We start from the raw sequence: 21,419 nt of genomic DNA, 5'->3' as shown, positions 1-21,419 counted from the left end.
GTTTCCCCCATCACCCATAGGGAGACTTCCCCAGGGTCATAATAATTTGCATACGAAGAGAGAAGCGCTCTACCAGGAACGAACAACAGCTCAGTGGCTTGTTCTATGGCAATTTACCACCTGGAAGCAGCCTCTTTTAGACCAGTGTGCTTTTCACAAAAGAAAACTTTCCTGAAGTATATCAGTCTGATCCTGCCAAGTAAGGTCAGTCCAGCCCCAAAATACCAGGCAATTCTCCTCTGAACAAGGAACATGACAACCCCAGACGATCGTTTCGGTCTCCTATGGGCCTCGTCAGTGAGGTGCAGCCACATTCCTCTAAGCACACTGGGCAAGGAGTCCACGTCTGGTTTCCCCCATCACCCATAGGGAGACTTCCCCAGGGTCATAATAATTTGCATACGAAGAGAGAAGCGCTCTACCAGGAACGAACAACAGCTCAGTGGCTTGTTCTATGGCGATTTACCACCTGGAAGCAGCCTCTTTTAGACCAGTGTGCTTTTCACAAAAGAAAACTTTCCTGAAGTATATCAGTCTGATCCTGCCAAGTAAGGTCAGTCCAGCCCCGAAATACCAGGCAATTCTCCTCTGAACAAGGAACATGACAACCCCAGACGATCGTTTCGGTCTCCTATGGGCCTCGTCAGTGAGGTGCAGCCACATTCCTCTAAGCACACTGGGCAAGGAGTCCACGTCTGGTTTCCCCCATCACCCATAGGGAGACTTCCCCAGGGTCATAATAATTTGCATACGAAGAGAGAAGCGCTCTACCAGGAACGAACAACAGCTCAGTGGCTTGTTCTATGGCGATTTACCACCTGGAAGCAGCCTCTTTTAGACCAGTGTGCTTTTCACAAAAGAAAACTTTCCTGAAGTATATCAGTCTGATCCTGCCAAGTAAGGTCAGTCCAGCCCCGAAATACCAGGCAATTCTCCTCTGAACAAGGAACATGACAACCCCAGACGATCGTTTCGGTCTCCTATGGGCCTCGTCAGTGAGGTGCAGCCACATTCCTCTAAGCACACTGGGCAAGGAGTCCACGTCTGGTTTCCCCCATCACCCATAGGGAGACTTCCCCAGGGTCATAATAATTTGCATACGAAGAGAGAAGCGCTCTACCAGGAACGAACAACAGCTCAGTGGCTTGTTCTATGGCGATTTACCACCTGGAAGCAGCCTCTTTTAGACCAGTGTGCTTTTCACAAAAGAAAACTTTCCTGAAGTATATCAGTCTGATCCTGCCAAGTAAGGTCAGTCCAGCCCCGAAATACCAGGCAATTCTCCTCTGAACAAGGAACATGACAACCCCAGATGATCGTTTCGGTCTCCTATGGGCCTCGTCAGTGAGGTGCAGCCACATTCCTCTAAGCACACTGGGCAAGGAGTCCACGTCTGGTTTCCCCCATCACCCATAGGGAGACTTCCCCAGGGTCATAATAATTTGCATACGAAGAGAGAAGCGCTCTACCAGGAACGAACAACAGCTCAGTGGCTTGTTCTATGGCGATTTACCACCTGGAAGCAGCCTCTTTTAGACCAGTGTGCTTTTCACAAAAGAAAACTTTCCTCAAGTATATCAGTCTGATCCTGCCAAGTAAGGTCAGTCCAGCCCCGAAATACCAGGCAATTCTCCTCTGAACAAGGAACATGACAACCCCAGACGATCGTTTCGGTCTCCTATGGGCCTCGTCAGTGAGGTGCAGCCACATTCCTCTAAGCACACTGGGCAAGGAGTCCACGTCTGGTTTCCCCCATCACCCATAGGGAGACTTCCCCAGGGTCATAATAATTTGCATACGAAGAGAGAAGCGCTCTACCAGGAACGAACAACAGCTCAGTGGCTTGTTCTATGGCGATTTACCACCTGGAAGCAGCCTCTTTTAGACCAGTGTGCTTTTCACAAAAGAAAACTTTCCTGAAGTATATCAGTCTGATCCTGCCAAGTAAGGTCAGTCCAGCCCCAAAATACCAGGCAATTCTCCTCTGAACAAGGAACATGACAACCCCAGACGATCGTTTCGGTCTCCTATGGGCCTCGTCAGTGAGGTGCAGCCACATTCCTCTAAGCACACTGGGCAAGGAGTCCACGTCTGGTTTCCCCCATCACCCATAGGGAGACTTCCCCAGGGTCATAATAATTTGCATACGAAGAGAGAAGCGCTCTACCAGGAACGAACAACAGCTCAGTGGCTTGTTCTATGGCGATTTACCACCTGGAAGCAGCCTCTTTTAGACCAGTGTGCTTTTCACAAAAGAAAACTTTCCTGAAGTATATCAGTCTGATCCTGCCAAGTAAGGTCAGTCCAGCCCCGAAATACCAGGCAATTCTCCTCTGAACAAGGAACATGACAACCCCAGACGATCGTTTCGGTCTCCTATGGGCCTCGTCAGTGAGGTGCAGCCACATTCCTCTAAGCACACTGGGCAAGGAGTCCACGTCTGGTTTCCCCCATCACCCATAGGGAGACTTCCCCAGGGTCATAATAATTTGCATACGAAGAGAGAAGCGCTCTACCAGGAACGAACAACAGCTCAGTGGCTTGTTCTATGGCGATTTACCACCTGGAAGCAGCCTCTTTTAGACCAGTGTGCTTTTCACAAAAGAAAACTTTCCTGAAGTATATCAGTCTGATCCTGCCAAGTAAGGTCAGTCCAGCCCCAAAATACCAGGCAATTCTCCTCTGAACAAGGAACATGACAACCCCAGACGATCGTTTCGGTCTCCTATGGGCCTCGTCAGTGAGGTGCAGCCACATTCCTCTAAGCACACTGGGCAAGGAGTCCACGTCTGGTTTCCCCCATCACCCATAGGGAGACTTCCCCAGGGTCATAATAATTTGCATACGAAGAGAGAAGCGCTCTACCAGGAACGAACAACAGCTCAGTGGCTTGTTCTATGGCGATTTACCACCTGGAAGCAGCCTCTTTTAGACCAGTGTGCTTTTCACAAAAAAAAACTTTCCTGAAGTATATCAGTCTGATCCTGCCAAGTAAGGTCAGTCCAGCCCCGAAATACCAGGCAATTCTCCTCTGAACAAGGAACATGACAACCCCAGACGATCGTTTCGGTCTCCTATGGGCCTCGTCAGTGAGGTGCAGCCACATTCCTCTAAGCACACTGGGCAAGGAGTCCACGTCTGGTTTCCCCCATCACCCATAGGGAGACTTCCCCAGGGTCATAATAATTTGCATACGAAGAGAGAAGCGCTCTACCAGGAACGAACAACAGCTCAGTGGCTTGTTCTATGGCGATTTACCACCTGGAAGCAGCCTCTTTTAGACCAGTGTGCTTTTCACAAAAGAAAACTTTCCTGAAGTATATCAGTCTGATCCTGCCAAGTAAGGTCAGTCCAGCCCCAAAATACCAGGCAATTCTCCTCTGAACAAGGAACATGACAACCCCAGACGATCGTTTCGGTCTCCTATGGGCCTCGTCAGTGAGGTGCAGCCACATTCCTCTAAGCACACTGGGCAAGGAGTCCACGTCTGGTTTCCCCCATCACCCATAGGGAGACTTCCCCAGAGTCATAATAATTTGCATACGAAGAGAGAAGCGCTCTACCAGGAACGAACAACAGCTCAGTGGCTTGTTCTATGGCGATTTACCACCTGGAAGCAGCCTCTTTTAGACCAGTGTGCTTTTCACAAAAGAAAATTTTCCTGAAGTATATCAGTCTGATCCTGCCAAGTAAGGTCAGTCCAGCCCCGAAATACCAGGCAATTCTCCTCTGAACAAGGAACATGACAACCCCAGACGATCGTTTCGGTCTCCTATGGGCCTCGTCAGTGAGGTGCAGCCACATTCCTCTAAGCACACTGGGCAAGGAGTCCACGTCTGGTTTCCCCCATCACCCATAGGGAGACTTCCCCAGGGTCATAATAATTTGCATACGAAGAGAGAAGCGCTCTACCAGGAATGAACAACAGCTCAGTGGCTTGTTCTATGGCGATTTACCACCTGGAAGCAGCCTCTTTTAGACCAGTGTGCTTTTCACAAAAGAAAACTTTCCTGAAGTATATCAGTCTGATCCTGCCAAGTAAGGTCAATCCAGCCCCAAAATACCAGGCAATTCTCCTCTGAACAAGGAACATGACAACCCCAGACGATCGTTTCGGTCTCCTATGGGCCTCGTCAGTGAGGTGCAGCCACATTCCTCTAAGCACACTGGGCAAGGAGTCCACGTCTGGTTTCCCCCATCACCCATAGGGAGACTTCCCCAGGGTCATAATAATTTGCATACGAAGAGAGAAGCGTTCTACCAGGAACGAACAACAGCTCAGTGGCTTGTTCTATGGCGATTTACCACCTGGAAGCAGCCTCTTTTAGACCAGTGTGCTTTTCACAAAAGAAAACTTTCCTGAAGTTTATCAGTCTGATCCTGCCAAGTAAGGTCAGTCCAGCCCCGAAATACCAGGCAATTCTCCTCTGAACAAGGAACATGACAACCCCAGACGATCGTTTCGGTCTCCTATGGGCCTCGTCAGTGAGGTGCAGCCACATTCCTCTAAGCACACTGGGCAAGGAGTCCACGTCTGGTTTCCCCCATCACCCATAGGGAGACTTCCCCAGGGTCATAATAATTTGCATACGAAGAGAGAAGCGCTCTACCAGGAACGAACAACAGCTCAGTGGCTTGTTCTATGGCGATTTACCACCTGGAAGCAGCCTCTTTTAGACCAGTGTGCTTTTCACAAAAGAAAACTTTCCTGAAGTATATCAGTCTGATCCTGCCAAGTAAGGTCAGTCCAGCCCCGAAATACCAGGCAATTCTCCTCTGAACAAGGAACATGACAACCCCAGACGATCGTTTCGGTCTCCTATGGGCCTCGTCAGTGAGGTGCAGCCACATTCCTCTAAGCACACTGGGCAAGGAGTCCACGTCTGGTTTCCCCCATCACCCATAGGGAGACTTCCCCAAGGTCATAATAATTTGCATACGAAGAGAGAAGCGCTCTACCAGGAACGAACAACAGCTCAGTGGCTTGTTCTATGGCGATTTACCACCTGGAAGCAGCCTCTTTTAGACCAGTGTGCTTTTCACAAAAGAAAACTTTCCTGAAGTATATCAGTCTGATCCTGCCAAGTAAGGTCAGTCCAGCCCCGAAATACCAGGCAATTCTCCTCTGAACAAGGAACATGACAACCCCAGACGATCGTTTCGGTCTCCTATGGGCCTCGTCAGTGAGGTGCAGCCACATTCCTCTAAGCACACTGAGCAAGGAGTCCACGTCTGGTTTCCCCCATCACCCATAGGGAGACTTCCCCAGGGTCATAATAATTTGCATACGAAGAGAGAAGCGCTCTACCAGGAACGAACAACAGCTCAGTGGCTTGTTCTATGGCGATTTACCACCTGGAAGCAGCCTCTTTTAGACCAGTGTGCTTTTCACAAAAGAAAACTTTCCTGAAGTATATCAGTCTGATCCTGCCAAGTAAGGTCAGTCCAGCCCCGAAATACCAGGCAATTCTCCTCTGAACAAGGAACATGACAACCCCAGACGATCGTTTCGGTCTCCTATGGGCCTCGTCAGTGAGGTGCAGCCACATTCCTCTAAGCACATTGGGCAAGGAGTCCACGTCTGGTTTCCCCCATCACCCATAGGGAGACTTCCCCAGGGTCATAATAATTTGCATACGAAGAGAGAAGCGCTCTACCAGGAACGAACAACAGCTCAGTGGCTTGTTCAATGGCGATTTACCACCTGGAAGCAGCCTCTTTTAGACCAGTGTGCTTTTCACAAAAGAAAACTTTCCTGAAGTATATCAGTCTGATCCTGCCAAGTAAGGTCAGTCCAGCCCCGAAATACCAGGCAATTCTTCTCTGAACAAGGAACATGACAACCCCAGACGATCGTTTCGGTCTCCTATGGGCCTCGTCAGTGAGGTGCAGCCACATTCCTCTAAGCACACTGGGCAAGGAGTCCACATCTGGTTTCCCCCATCACCCATAGGGAGACTTCCCCAGGATCATAATAATTTGCATACGAAGAGAGAAACTTTAATACTCTGTACTGTATTTTGATCAATTTAAGTTTTTTTCCATCCGCATTGGGCCAAATCTAATCAACATCTCATATTTATCACACTTTTTTGTCTTATATTTATGTCTACAACCATGCCCGGGTGGCAATTGCTCATTCAGCACTTCTGGCCTCACAAGTTGAACAACATAGGAAACAGTAGAGGATTAGTAAACACTGAAACACAGTTTCTGATAACAAAGGAGGTGTATAAAGGTACACAGACAAACTAATTTATTTATTTCTGTTTTCTGCTTGAAGTATAATCATGGAAGTTTTGCTGTTTATTCTGGCAGCCACACTTCTAGAAGACACAGGAGTCACTGTTGTAACTTACAGCAAAAGGAACAACTTGCCCAACAGGGGCAACATAGAAGAGTCCCAAGAATGCTCCTTCCTAGATGCGGCCTGGAAGTTTTTAGTTTTTTTGAGATATCAGTAACTATTTTTATTGGAATAATTCATTACAATAGACAACATTATATCTGATCCGTATTACTTTATTTATAACATTATTATCTGCATCCCAGAGAAATGTGAGGTGTTTCCACCATCTTGTCCTTTCCTCTGGATCTCACTCCTCTGTATCTTCTGTCTGTACAGCTTTATTTTCTGTCTCCACCTTCTGTACAGCTTTATCCACTTTCTCTTTTATTTGTTTTTCAGACCCTGACATCTTTTCTGAGTCTGTCTCTGATACACTTTCCTCCCCTCTGCATTTCTCTTTCTTTTCCTTCTTTCTCTTTTTCTTACGGATCTTTCTTTTTCCTTTTCTTTCACCCTTTATGTTTTTGGAGCCTTTGTCACTCTCTACGGGATTTTCTACATCAGTGGGTTTTTTCTTTATGCATTCACTAATGCGCTTATAAAGGGCACACACTACAAATATTGCTATCAGTAGGATGCCAAAGCCACTGATGGCCATTAACTGGGTGTGTTCTATGAAGGATAGATGAAGAGAAAATGGCTGGTGTGGAACTGAGATTTCGGTTATTTTGAAGACAACCACAGAACTTTCTGTTGTGTCTTCACCCTGGCGCAAGGGCAACCCTGTGTGTGCAAAGAAAACACAAGTGATTATTTTTGAAGCATTTATGACCGTGAGACAGTAATAAGAAATTAGCAGACAATGTGCGTGGCATGTAGCTGTCACATGACCACTGTGTGTGTGATATTGTCACTTGGTATAAAACAACACAATACACATAGTGCTGTTGCTCATATGTTTGTGCCATTTTATCAGTTCAGTGGTCACTATCAGGTCTGCATGGGACATATTATTATTACTGGAGACCTTGTGAGTTTGTCAAGGTCTGATATTGAGCCATGGGCTGGAGATATTTAATTACCTGCACACAAAATGGCTGTAATAATATAAAACAATGATATAAAATAAAAATCCTGTGCATTAAGTAGTGCATACAGGAAGCATTATAAAAAATGTGGTCACTTAAATAGCTTTCAAGATTATAAAGAATCATAAAAATTATGAAATTAGGGAAATCAAATAAAAACCAATAAAATAAATCCTTGAGTACCCTTATTTACACCCCCCCCATGCTACAGAAGTCAGACAGTACTAACTATAGGAAGAGATTGTCAGTAACAAACTAAAGTCATTAGCAAAGAAGGAACAAATTGTGTAATTACCTTGCAGGGCGCTCACAGGTGCTGCCAAAACTGGTTGGTACAAAACCAACAAGAAAAATATCACAAAGGATAAGCAATCCATACTCGCTCAAATCTACTCGCACTGAAACTGAGAGCTCTGAGTGTCTGCAGCTGGGATAATACAATGTGTGATGTCAATATAGCATTGTGACTTCATCACTCAGGCTCTGTGGTATTGTGGCATCGTTACTCAGGCTCTGTGGTATTGTGACATCATCACATCTGGCTTATCAGTGGCTCATACAATAACTCTGCATTATATAGTGATACAGAAATGTTGTACTTATTAGCTCTGTATAATGATTCACAGTATCCGAGAGTGAATGAGCAATATAATGATACAGAACATCTACATTTCGCTATATTATACTATTAACAATAAACACACCATACAATACTCAGTATACATTATATCTGTGTCTCTATATATTAGCATATGTTGTATCTTGACACTTTATGTGCGTCCTCTGTATATGTTATTATTATCATGAATGTATATTAAGGTGCATAATAGACCCTTTTAATAATAATTATATGTTACATTAATTTATTAATAAGACCTCTCCTTTTAATATTATCCATTTTATAAATTATATTAGGTTCAAACATTGCGTTTAGTGTACTTAGTTTTCATTACAACTCTACGTATTTTTAGCAAATTTGTATACTCACTATATGTTCCATCTCTGCATATTAGGGATGTCCTTTGCTTTTTTTATTATTCTTAGTTTAAATGACATTTTTGTGTTTTAGCATCTTAATCTTATATATATATATATATATATATATATATATATATATATATATTTTCAATTTCAACAAAACTGTATTAAAATAAAGTTATGTGTACAAAACTTCATGAATACAAAAGAAGAAGAGCACATTTGACATAAGATTCAGGAATAAAATTGTCCTCCAATGTGTGTGATGCAATACTTGGCAAGAGGACACGTAGGTATGTCCAAGAATTAGGAACCGGAGCAGCTATGAGTCCTATGTCCAAGCATTGAGAGCCTTGCAGCTTGGATGGTCTTCACTCTTTAGTCATTGTAACGTTAATGTGGGAAAATAAAGTTTCTTGGAGGGATAAAAAAGTTTGTGGTAAATTTCAATAGATTGTGAAATAATTCTAAACGCATTGTATAAAGCATAATACAACATGGAAGCAATTGGGGAAGTGAAAACATTAGTGTCCAGAAATATACATAAAAAAATATCTGGAAAGGGAAGGGGGATGGGTATATGTGGTAGTGTTGAGATTGAGTTTGGAAAGGGAAGGGAGTGAGCGCAGAGGATTAAAAAAGAGACAAGGAGAGAAAAAAGGGGTGTGAGGGTGGGGAGGAGGGCAAGGGATTATATAAAGAAAGGAAAGAAGGGTCAATGTAGGAGAGTTACACACTGGACGGTTGTGGTGGGTTCCAGAGCTTGAGCATTCATTTGTGGGCCCCAATATTCTCTTCCCTAAGGTATGGGAACCTCTCCATTTGTAGGTGTCTATCTATTTGGGCTATCCATTCAGCATGTGTGGGAATGGTTGAAGTCTTCCAGTATTTAAGGATAAGCGATTTTGCGTTGTTGAGCAATATGAGCAGTAGGAGTTTTTTAGGTCTGTTGTTGTAAATAGGTAGATTGTGTAAGAGTAAAATCTCAGGGGTTCTGGGTACAGTGACACTTAATTTGGTGTTGGCTGTATTCAGGATCTTTTGCCAAAATGGTTTTATGAATGTACGGTCCCACCAAATATGGAGTTGAGTCCTGCGTTCTCCAAAGTCCCTCCAACATTTATCATCTACAGTCTTAAACATTCTCTTTAGCCTATCTGGTGTGTAGTACCATCTAGAGAGGAATTTATAGTTGGTTTCAAGAACCCTGGCTTATATGGATGCTTTAGCATGTGTGCAGAATATTTTACCCCAGTCATTGTCACTTCCCTATTCCAGAGCTTGGTGAAGCTTGGGAGGGAAGCGTCCTTGGGGAGTAGTAGTAAATGTTAGTTGATTGAAATTAGATATTTTGGGGAGGTGTGTAGCAAGCATAAAGTTTCCGAAAAGGTGGGAGCTCTGTTTCTAAGTTTGCATTGTTTGTGAGAAGCCAGGTATATTTGCAGTTGGTTATATGAGTACCAGATGAAAGGTATGCCTGCGTTGATGAGGTCTATTAAGGCTTTGAGTTTGTCTTTGGTTATCAGTCTTTGAAAAGTCACTTGCTCTAATTGTTTTTTACTCATATGGAGAAATTTAGGAAGAGAAAAACATAATTTATGTAAGAACTTACCTGATAAATTCATTTCTTTCATATTAGCAAGAGTCCATGAGCTAGTGACGTATGGGATATACATTCCTACCAGGAGGGGCAAAGTTTCCCAAACCTCAAAATGCCTATAAATACACCCCTCACCACACCCACAAATCAGTTTAACGCATAGCCAAGAAGTGGGGTGATAAGACAAAAGTGCGAAAGCATAAAAAATAAGGAATTGGAATAATTGTGCTTTATACAAAAAAAATCATAACCACCACAAAAAAGGGTGGGCCTCATGGACTCTTGCTAATATGAAAGAAATGAATTTATCAGGTAAGTTCTTACATAAATTATGTTTTCTTTCATGTAATTAGAGTCCATGAGCTAGTGACGTATGGGATAATGAATACCCAAGATGTGGATCTTCCACGCAAGAGTCACTAGAGAGGGAGGGATAAAATAAAGACAGCCAATTCCGCTGAAAATAATCCACACCCAAAATAAAGTTTAAATCTTATAATGAAAAAAACTGAAATTATAAGCAGAAGAATCAAACTGAAACAGCTGCCTGAAGTACTTTTCTACCAAAAACTGCTTCAGAAGAAGAAAACACATCAAAATGGTAGAATTTAGTAAAAGTATGCAAAGAAGACCAAGTTGCTGCTTTGCAAATCTGATCAACCGAAGCTTCATTCCTAAACGCCCAGGAAGTAGAAACTGACCTAGTAGAATGAGCTGTAATCCTTTGAGGCGGAGTTTTACCCGACTCGACATAAGCATGATGAATCAAAGACTTTAACCAAGACGCCAAAGAAATGGCAGAGGCCTTCGGACCTTTCCTAGAACCGGAAAAGATAACAAATAGACTAGAAGTCTTTCGGAAATTTTTAGTAGCTTCAACATAATATTTCAAAGCTCTAACTACATCCAAAGAATGCAACGATCTTTCCTTAGAATTCTTAGGATTAGGACACAATGAAGGAACCACAATTTCTCTACCAATGTTGTTAGAATTCACAACCTTAGGTAAAAATTAAAAGAAGTTTGCAACACCGCCTTATCCTGATGAAAAATCAGAAAAGGAGACTCACAAGAAAGAGCAGATAAATCAGAAACTCTTCTAGCAGAAGAGATGGCCAAAAGAAACAAAACTTTCCAAGAAAGTAATTTAATGTCCAGCGAATGCATAGGTTCAAACGGAGGAGCTTGAAGAGCCCCCAGAACCAAATTCAAACTCCAAGGAGGAGAAATTGACTTAATAACAGGTTTTACACGAACCAAAGCTTGTACAAAACAATGAATATCAGGAAGACTAGCAATCTTTCTGTGAAAAAGAACAGAAAGAGCAGAGATTTGTCCTTTCAAGGAACTTGCAGACAAACCTTTATCCAAACCATCCTGAAAAAACTGTAAAATTCTAGGACTTCTAAAAGAATGCCAAGAAAAAATGATGAGAAAAACACCAAGAAATGTAAATCTTCCAGACTCGATAATATATCTTCCTAGATACAGATTTACGAGCCTGTAACATAGTATTAATCAGAGAGTCAGAGAAACCTCTATGACTGAGAATCAAGCGTTCAATCTCCATACCTTCAAATTTAAGGATTTGAGATCCTGATGGAAAAAAGGACCTTGTGATAGAAGGTCTGGTCTTAACGGAAGAGTCCACGGTTGGCAAGTGGCCATCCGGACAAGATCCGCATACCAAAACCTGTGAGGCCATGCTGGAGCCACCAGCAGAACAAACGAGCACTCCTTTAGAATTTTGGAAATTACTCTTGGAAGAAGAACTAGAGGCGGAAAGATATAGGCAGGATGATACTTCCAAGGAAGTGACAATGCATCCACTGCCTCCGCCTGAGGATCCCTGGATCTGGACAGATACCTGGGAAGCTTCTTGTTTAGATGAGAAGCCATCAGATCTATTTCTGGAAGTCCCCACATTTGAACAATCTGAAGAAATACCTCTGGGTGAAGAGACCATTCGCCCGGATGTAACGTTTGGCGACTGAGATAATCCGCTTCCCAATTGTCTATACCTGGGATATGAACCGCAGAAATTAGACAGGAGCTGGATTCCGCCCATACCAGAATTCAAGATACTTCTTTCATAGCCAGAGGACTGTGAGTCCCTCCTTGATGATTGACATATGCCACAGTTGTGACATTGTCTGTCTGAAAACAAATGAACGACTCTCTCTTTAGAAGAGGCCATGACTGAAGAGCTCTGAAAATTGAACGGAGTTCCAAAATAATAATTGGTAATCTCACCTCCTGAGATTCCCAAACCCCTTGTGCTGTCAGAGACCCCCAAACAGCTCCCCAACCTGTCAGACTTGCATCTATTGAAATCACAGTCCAGGTTGGAAGAACAAAAAGAAGCCCCCTGAACTAAACGATGGTGGTCTGTCCACCACGTCAGAGAGTGTCGTACAATCGGTTTTAAAGATATTAATTGAGATATCTTTGTATAATCCCTGCACCACTGGTTCAGCATACAGAGCTGAAGAGGTCGCATGTGAAAACGAGCAAAGGGGACCGCGTCCAATGCAGCAGTCATAAGACCTAGAATTTCCATGCATAAGGCTACCGAAGGGAAAGATTGAGACTGAAGGTTTCGACAAGCTGAAACCAATTTCAGACGTCTCTTGTCTGTCAGAGACAGAGTCAAGGACACTGAATCTATCAGGAAACCTAAAAAGGTTACCCTTGTCTGAGGAATCAACAAACTTTTTGGTAAATTGATCCTCCAACCATGTTCTAGAAGAAACAACACTCATAAAAGACTGGAAAGGTTCTTTCTAGTGAAAATGAGCAAAGGGAATTGAATCCAATGATGTGGCCATAAGACCTAAAACTTCTGTGCATATATAGCAACTGAAGGAAATAATAGAGACTAAAGGTACCGACAGACGGAACCCAATAGAATTATCCCTTGTCTGATAGAGACAAAGACAGTGACACAAACTATCTGGAAACCTAAAAAAGGTGACCCTTGTGTGAGGAATCAAGAGCTTTCGAAAAAAAGATCCTCTAACTATGTCCTGAAGAGCAAGTGAATCATATGAGATTCCGCATCCTCAGAAAATAAACTGAATGAAAACAGAAAAATGAAAATATGCATTTATTGTATCTAATGAAAACAAATAATGCTATCAATGACCATAAAAAGGCAAAATAGTTTGAATAAAACTCCAAACCCGGTTCCTAAAAAAGGAACTGGAAGAAATACCCCAGAAGATTCCAGGTCTGAGCAGCGCTTGAACCCCATGGGTGCCAAGCCATGCTTCAACAGTACCCAAAATATATAGGACAGAAACACACTTAAAGAAAGTGTTAGCCTTACTGGAATAAAATCAAAGAAATTTGGACAAAATAGAACCAAATAAATTTCAAAGAAGTCTTAACCTGCCCCTTACCAGCCAAGCTGGAATACGGCACGTACATCACAATATTAGGGAGCTGATTTCAAACCCCAATCATAAACATGTTACTTGGGAAAGAACTCAGGAATTCATTCCTTAATAAGAACAACCAAACTAGTATAAGCTTAAAGTTTTAGTCTTAGAACTCAATCTTGAAGCCCAGAGTAACAGTTAAGAATTGAATCCAATTATAAAACAAATAATTGATTATCTTAGAACAAAAGAAATATGGATTTTTTTTTTTTAAAAATCACAAAATTCTTCTAGCTAAAATAGCTAAAGACATAGATTAACCATCATTAGCGAAAATATTCAATAAAATGAAGACACAAATGAAATTATTAGCATGATAGTCCAGTTTAAAGGACCAGTCAATACAGTGGACTTGCATAATCAATAAATGCAAAACAACAAGACAAATGCAACAGCACCTAGTCTAGTAAATGTTGTCGCTTAACAATGCTAAAATAAATCATAATCTGATACTTGATCTTAAAGTAAACAGAAAAAATGAAGCAATTGCAATATCCAAATAAATCACAGGACCAAGAAAAGTACCTGAAACTAAATAATTTTCCATAAATAAGATACAACTATCTAAAGGAAAATAAATACTATTTTGCTATAGAAACAATAGCATAATTAGTAGAAGTTGAGATAGCCCCAATAAATTGGAGAACCCTCCAAATTGAATTTAACTGCTGGCAAAGAATATAGTTTAAAACCTTCGAAGAAGGAATAAAAGAAAATTCTCAGCCTATTCCATTCCCTAGAATGGGGAATTGGAAAGAAAACCTCTGAAAACACAGAAGAAATAAATAGGCAGAAATAGTGTCAGCTAGTCTTAAAGAACTAGTTACCTTAATATCCAACAAAGAACAAATGTACTTTAATAATAGAAAAAAAATAAAAAAGTAGATTTGTTAGTGTCATTATCTGATGAAGAAAATTTCTGAAAGAGAAAAAACATCATCAGAGAAGGATAAATCAGTATGTTGTTGGTCATTTGAAACTTCAATAATTAAAAAAGAAGTGAAAAAGACCTAAAAATTTTATTAGAAGGCATGAAGTCAGACAAAGCCTTTAAAATAGAATCAGAAAAATATTTCTTATAAATCTTCTAAATATTTCTTGTACATAAGATGTAAGAATGGAAATATGTAAAGCATAAATCCTAATGGATTCTGCATGTAAAAGTATATCATAATAACTTATTACAAACCATAGCTAAAGATAAACATTTATAACATTTAAAATAAATGAACTTAGCTTTGGTAGAACTGAAACTCAGTTAAGCGTTTATCCAGAAGTGGCTTCTGATTCAGGGTCAATCTGAGACATCTTGCAATATGTAATAGAAAAAACAACATATAAAGCAAAAATGATCAAATTCCTTAAATGACAGTTTCAGGAATGGGAAAAAAATGACAATGAACAAGCTTCTAGCAACCAGAAGCAATAAATAATGAGACTTAAATATTGTGGAGACAACAATGACGCTCAAATTTTTTAGCACCAAAAAAGCCGCCCACATTATTTGGCGCCTAAATGCTTTTGGCACCAAAAATGGCGCCACATCCGGTAACGCCGACATTTTTTGGCGCAAAAAACGTCAAAAAAATGACGCAACTTCCGGCAACACGTATGACGCCGGAAATGACAAGAAAATTTTTGCGCCAAGAAAGTCCGCGCCAAGAATGATGCAATAAAATGAAGCATTTTCAGCCCCCGCGAGCCTAACAGCCCACAGGAAAAAAAGTCAAATTTTAAGGTAAGAAAAATGATTTATTCATATGCATTATCCCAAATATGAAACTGACTGTCTGAAATAAGGAACGTTGAACATCCTGAATCAAGGCAAATAAATGTTTAAACACATATATTTAGAACTTTATAAAAAAGTGCCCAACCATAGCTTAGAGTGTCACAGAAAATAAGACTTACTTACCCCAGGACACTCATCTACATGTAGTAGAAAGCCAAACCAGTACTGAAACGAGAATCAGTAGAGGTAATGGTATATATAAGAGTATATTGTCGATCTGAAAAGGGAGGTAAGAGATGAATCTCTACGACCGATAACAGAGAACCTATGAAATAGACCCCGTAGAAGGAGATCATTGAATTCAAATAGGCAATACTCTCTTCACATCCCTCTGACATTCACTGCACGCTGAGAGGAAAACCGGGCTCCAACCTGTTGCAGAGCGCATATCAACGTAGAATCTAGCACAAACTTACTTCACCACCTCCACAGGAGGCAAAGTTTGTAAAACTGATTTGTGGGTGTGGTGAGGGGTGTATTTATAGGCATTTTGAGGTTTGGGAAACTTTGCCCCTCCTGGTAGGAATGTATATCCCATACGTCACTAGCTCATGGACTCTTGCTAATTACATGAAAGAAAGGGGATATTTGGGATATCAGTGAATGGGGTTAGTGGGGAAGGGTTTAATGAAATGTGAGGGTGCTCTTGGAGAATTTTATCCCAGTGTGCAGACCAAAGGTAGTTGTCCAAACCAAAGGTAGTTGGTTATAGAGATAGGTTGGGTCCTAGATGGCAGCCAACCCAGGGCGCCTAGGTTGGGAACTTGCAGGAGGATCCTGTCCAGCTCAACCCACAGCTTGTCTTTGGAGTTTGAACTCCATTTTATTTGGTGTTGGGTGGTTATAGCTTCCTGATAGAGTGAGATGCTAGGAAAGCCCAAACCTCCATGTTCCTTAGGAATATAGAGGGTAGTCCTGGGTATGCAGGATTTAATGTGTTTCCACATAAACGTCTCCATGATGTTTTAGAGACATGATAAGAAATGAGGGGGCAAATGGATGGGCAGTGTCTGTAAGTAATATAAAATTCAGGGTAAGATGGTAATTTTGAGGATGCCAATTCTGCCTAGCCAGGAGATTGGTTTATTCTTTCAAGAGGAAAGGTAAAGGGAAATGTTACTTAACAGAAGGGCATAGTTGCTGTCAGAGGGAGTCAGGATGCTGTCAAGTATATGCCAAGGTATTTGAGTTTGTCTGTTTTGAATTTCAGGTGGCATATTTGGGAGAGGGCGCAAAGTTCTTTCTGTGGTAAGGTAACGTTTAGTAATTCGGACCATCAGCAATGTTGTTTAGGAGTCAGTGAGGGTCAGTAGAACGTCGTCCACATAAAGATATATTTTAAAGTCTTGGTCACCATTCCTCAAACCCGTGATTTGTTTGTTTTCTCAATTGTTTTGGGCTAGAACTTCTATAGTCAGGGCAAAAAGGAAAGGGGACAAGGGACACCCTTTGTGAGTGCCGTTAGTTATTCTGAAAGGGGGTGAAAGTATATTGTTATTCTTAATTTTTGCAGATGGGGTGGTGTATAAGGAAAATAACATTGTTAATGTAGGGCTGGCCGAATCACATTTTTATAGTGCGGCCTTCAGGAAGGCCTAGTTGACCCTGTCAAAGGTCATTTCTGCATCTGTAGAGACTAAGACCAGTGTATACGCTGAGTTTGGGCATAGTCTATGAGAAGGGCGGTGTTATCCCTGGCCTCTCAACCAGGGACAAAGCACACCTGGTCAGGTGAGACTAATTTGGGCAGATATTTGTTTAACCGGTTAGCCAGGACCTTGGCAAAGATTTTGACATCACAATTAAGGAGTGAGATAGGCCAAACTTTCTCTAGGTATTAGAGTGATAAAAGCTGTTAGTATTGAAGGGGGAGGGGATCTGTGCCCAGAGGCAGAACTTTTTTCATTTTCTGCTATGAGAATGTTTTCTCTGCATTTTTTACTGTACTGCTGGGGTCTATATGCTTATTTTGGAGGGGCTGCTGCTCCATGCTTATAATGCTGATGTATACTATATGCTTCCTAAAGGATGGCACTTACAAATTAACACCCCTTCTTTGTTCTCAGTTTGTTTAGCTTTGTGAGCTCGCATGATGGTGTGCCTGTGTTAGGGACTCAGGCTAAGGAAAGGACCTTGACGTGGTGCCTGAGCTTTCCCATTTGGCCAGATGCGGTGACTAACCTTTCCAGTTGTGATTTTATCTTAGCTGTGAGCTAGCTGGTGAGTGCTGGGTGTTTCTATGTGTTGTATTACTTTTTATTTGTAATCTCCCTTGGTTCTTGCACCCATTCCGGACTGGGGTTAACTGCCTGTGGCTCTGGTGACATCACAGCTTTTTTGTAGTGCTATTTAGCACCCAGGGCTGGATGTTACTGAGTCACAGGATGTGTACCTGATCCGGTCTTGGAGTGCAGTTCCCTTTCATGTTTTGTATTTTCTATGGGTGATTACAGCCACCTGTGCACCCCTTCTTTGTTCTCAGTTTGTTTAGCTTTGTGAGCTCGCATGATGGTGTGCCTGTGTTAGGGACTCAGGCTAAGGAAAGGACCTTGACGTGGTGCCTGAGCTTTCCCATTTGGCCAGATGCGGTGACTAACCTTTCCAGTTGTGATTTTATCTTAGCTGTGAGCTAGCTGGTGAGTGCTGGGTGTTTGTATGTGTTGTATTACTTTTTATTTGTAATCTCCCTTGGTTCTTGCACCCATTCCGGACTGGGGTTAACTGCCTGTGGCTCTGGTGACATCACAGCTTTTTTGGAGTGCTATTTAGCACCCAGGGCTGGATGTTACTGAGTCACAGGATGTGTACCTGATCCGGTCTTGGAGTGCAGTTCCCTTCCATGTTTTATAGAGCGCTTCTCTCTTTGTATGCAAATTATTATGACCCTGGGGAAGTCTCCCTATGGGTGATGGGGGAAACCAGACGTGGACTCCTTGCCCAGTGTGCTTAGAGGAATGTGGCTGCACCTCACTGACGAGGCCCATAGGAGGCCGAAACGATCGTCTGGGGTTGTCATGTTCCTTGTTCAGAGGAGAATTGCCTGGTATTTCGGGGCTGGACTGACCTTACTTGGCGGGATCAGACTGATATACTTCAGGAAAGTTTTCTTCTGTGAAAAGCACACTGGTCTAAAAGAGGCTGCTTCCGGGTGGTAAATCGCCATAGAACAAGCCACTGAGCTGTTGTTCGTTCCTGGTAGAGCGCTTCTCTCTTTGTATGCAAATTATTATGACCCTGGGGAAGTCTCCCTATGGGTGATGGGGGAAACCAGACGTGGACTCCTTGCCCAGTGTGCTTAGAGGAATGTGGCTGCACCTCACTGACGAGGCCCATAGGAGGCCGAAACGATCGTCTGGGGTTGTCATGTTCCTTGTTCAGAGGAGAATTGCCTGGTATTTCGGGGCTGGACTGACCTTACTTGGCGGGATCAGACTGATATACTTCAGGAAAGTTTTCTTCTGTGAAAAGCACACTGGTCTAAAAGAGGCTGCTTCCGGGTGGTAAATCGCCATAGAACAAGCCACTGAGCTGTTGTTCGTTCCTGGTAGAGCGCTTCTCTCTTTGTATGCAAATTATTATGACCCTGGGGAAGTCTCCCTATGGGTGATGGGGGAAACCAGACGTGGACTCCTTGCCCAGTGTGCTTAGAGGAATGTGGCTGCACCTCACTGACGAGGCCCATAGGAGGCCGAAACGATCGTCTGGGGTTGTCATGTTCCTTGTTCAGAGGAGAATTGCCTGGTATTTCGGGGCTGGACTGACCTTACTTGGCGGGATCAGACTGATATACTTCAGGAAAGTTTTCTTCTGTGAAAAGCACACTGGTCTAAAAGAGGCTGCTTCCGGGTGGTAAATCGCCATAGAACAAGCCACTGAGCTGTTGTTCGTTCCTGGTAGAGCGCTTCTCTCTTTGTATGCAAATTATTATGACCCTGGGGAAGTCTCCCTATGGGTGATGGGGGAAACCAGACGTGGACTCCTTGCCCAGTGTGCTTAGAGGAATGTGGCTGCACCTCACTGACGAGGCCCATAGGAGGCCGAAACGATCGTCTGGGGTTGTCATGTTCCTTGTTCAGAGGAGAATTGCCTGGTATTTCGGGGCTGGACTGACCTTACTTGGCGGGATCAGACTGATATACTTCAGGAAAGTTTTCTTCTGTGAAAAGCACACTGGTCTAAAAGAGGCTGCTTCCGGGTGGTAAATCGCCATAGAACAAGCCACTGAGCTGTTGTTCGTTCCTGGTAGAGCGCTTCTCTCTTTGTATGCAAATTATTATGACCCTGGGGAAGTCTCCCTATGGGTGATGGGGGAAACCAGACGTGGACTCCTTGCCCAGTGTGCTTAGAGGAATGTGGCTGCACCTCACTGACGAGGCCCATAGGAGGCCGAAACGATCGTCTGGGGTTGTCATGTTCCTTGTTCAGAGGAGAATTGCCTGGTATTTCGGGGCTGGACTGACCTTACTTGGCGGGATCAGACTGATATACTTCAGGAAAGTTTTCTTCTGTGAAAAGCACACTGGTCTAAAAGAGGCTGCTTCCGGGTGGTAAATCGCCATAGAACAAGCCACTGAGCTGTTGTTCGTTCCTGGTAGAGCGCTTCTCTCTTTGTATGCAAATTATTATGACCCTGGGGAAGTCTCCCTATGGGTGATGGGGGAAACCAGACGTGGACTCCTTGCCCAGTGTGCTTAGAGGAATGTGGCTGCACCTCACTGACGAGGCCCATAGGAGGCCGAAACGATCGTCTGGGGTTGTCATGTTCCTTGTTCAGAGGAGAATTGCCTGGTATTTCGGGGCTGGACTGACCTTACTTGGCGGGATCAGACTGATATACTTCAGGAAAGTTTTCTTCTGTGAAAAGCACACTGGTCTAAAAGAGGCTGCTTCCGGGTGGTAAATCGCCATAGAACAAGCCACTGAGCTGTTGTTCGTTCCTGGTAGAGCGCTTCTCTCTTTGTATGCAAATTATTATGACCCTGGGGAAGTCTCCCTATGGGTGATGGGGGAAACCAGACGTGGACTCCTTGCCCAGTGTGCTTAGAGGAATGTGGCTGCACCTCACTGACGAGGCCCATAGGAGGCCGAAACGATCGTCTGGGGTTGTCATGTTCCTAGTTCAGAGGAGAATTGCCTGGTATTTCGGGGCTGGACTGACCTTACTTGGCGGGATCAGACTGATATACTTCAGGAAAGTTTTCTTCTGTGAAAAGCACACTGGTCTAAAAGAGGCTGCTTCCGGGTGGTAAATCGCCATAGAACAAGCCACTGAGCTGTTGTTCGTTCCTGGTAGAGCGCTTCTCTCTTTGTATGCAAATTATTATGACCCTGGGGAAGTCTCCCTATGGGTGATGGGGGAAACCAGACGTGGACTCCTTGCCCAGTGTGCTTAGAGGAATGTGGCTGCACCTCACTGACGAGGCCCATAGGAGGCCGAAACGATCGTCTGGGGTTGTCATGTTCCTTGTTCAGAGGAGAATTGCCTGGTATTTCGGGGCTGGACTGACCTTACTTGGCGGGATCAGACTGATATACTTCAGGAAAGTTTTCTTCTGTGAAAAGCACACTGGTCTAAAAGAGGCTGCTTCCGGGTGGTAAATCGCCATAGAACAAGCCACTGAGCTGTTGTTCGTTCCTGGTAGAGCGCTTCTCTCTTTGTATGCAAATTATTATGACCCTGGGGAAGTCTCCCTATGGGTGATGGGGGAAACCAGACGTGGACTCCTTGCCCAGTGTGCTTAGAGGAATGTGGCTGCACCTCACTGACGAGGCCCATAGGAGGCCGAAACGATCGTCTGGGGTTGTCATGTTCCTTGTTCAGAGGAGAATTGCCTGGTATTTCGGGGCTGGACTGACCTTACTTGGCGGGATCAGACTGATATACTTCAGGAAAGTTTTCTTCTGTGAAAAGCACACTGGTCTAAAAGAGGCTGCTTCCGGGTGGTAAATCGCCATAGAACAAGCCACTGAGCTGTTGTTCGTTCCTGGTAGAGCGCTTCTCTCTTTGTATGCAAATTATTATGACCCTGGGGAAGTCTCCCTATGGGTGATGGGGGAAACCAGACGTGGACTCCTTGCCCAGTGTGCTTAGAGGAATGTGGCTGCACCTCACTGACGAGGCCCATAGGAGGCCGAAACGATCGTCTGGGGTTGTCATGTTCCTTGTTCAGAGGAGAATTGCCTGGTATTTCGGGGCTGGACTGACCTTACTTGGCGGGATCAGACTGATATA

General features: G+C 43.4%; 1 protein-coding gene across 1 annotated transcript in view; it reads right to left on the bottom strand.

Annotated features, from left to right (window-relative positions):
- Positions 1-6,501: 6,501 nt before the first annotated feature.
- Positions 6,502-21,419, bottom strand: part of LOC128652427 (uncharacterized) — a 59,947-nt gene continuing 45,029 nt past the window's right edge. The window contains exon 3 of the mRNA XM_053705365.1: positions 6,502-7,072. Within this exon, the coding sequence (XP_053561340.1) occupies positions 6,597-7,072 (476 nt within the window). The 3' untranslated portion in view covers positions 6,502-6,596. The remainder of the gene's footprint in view (positions 7,073-21,419) is intronic.

The sequence above is a fragment of the Bombina bombina genome, chromosome 3, assembly GCF_027579735.1.
Source record: "Bombina bombina isolate aBomBom1 chromosome 3, aBomBom1.pri, whole genome shotgun sequence".
Taxonomy (NCBI): domain Eukaryota; kingdom Metazoa; phylum Chordata; class Amphibia; order Anura; family Bombinatoridae; genus Bombina; species Bombina bombina.
Note: the sequence above shows the minus strand (reverse complement) of the source record. Positions and strands in the feature narration are given on the sequence as shown.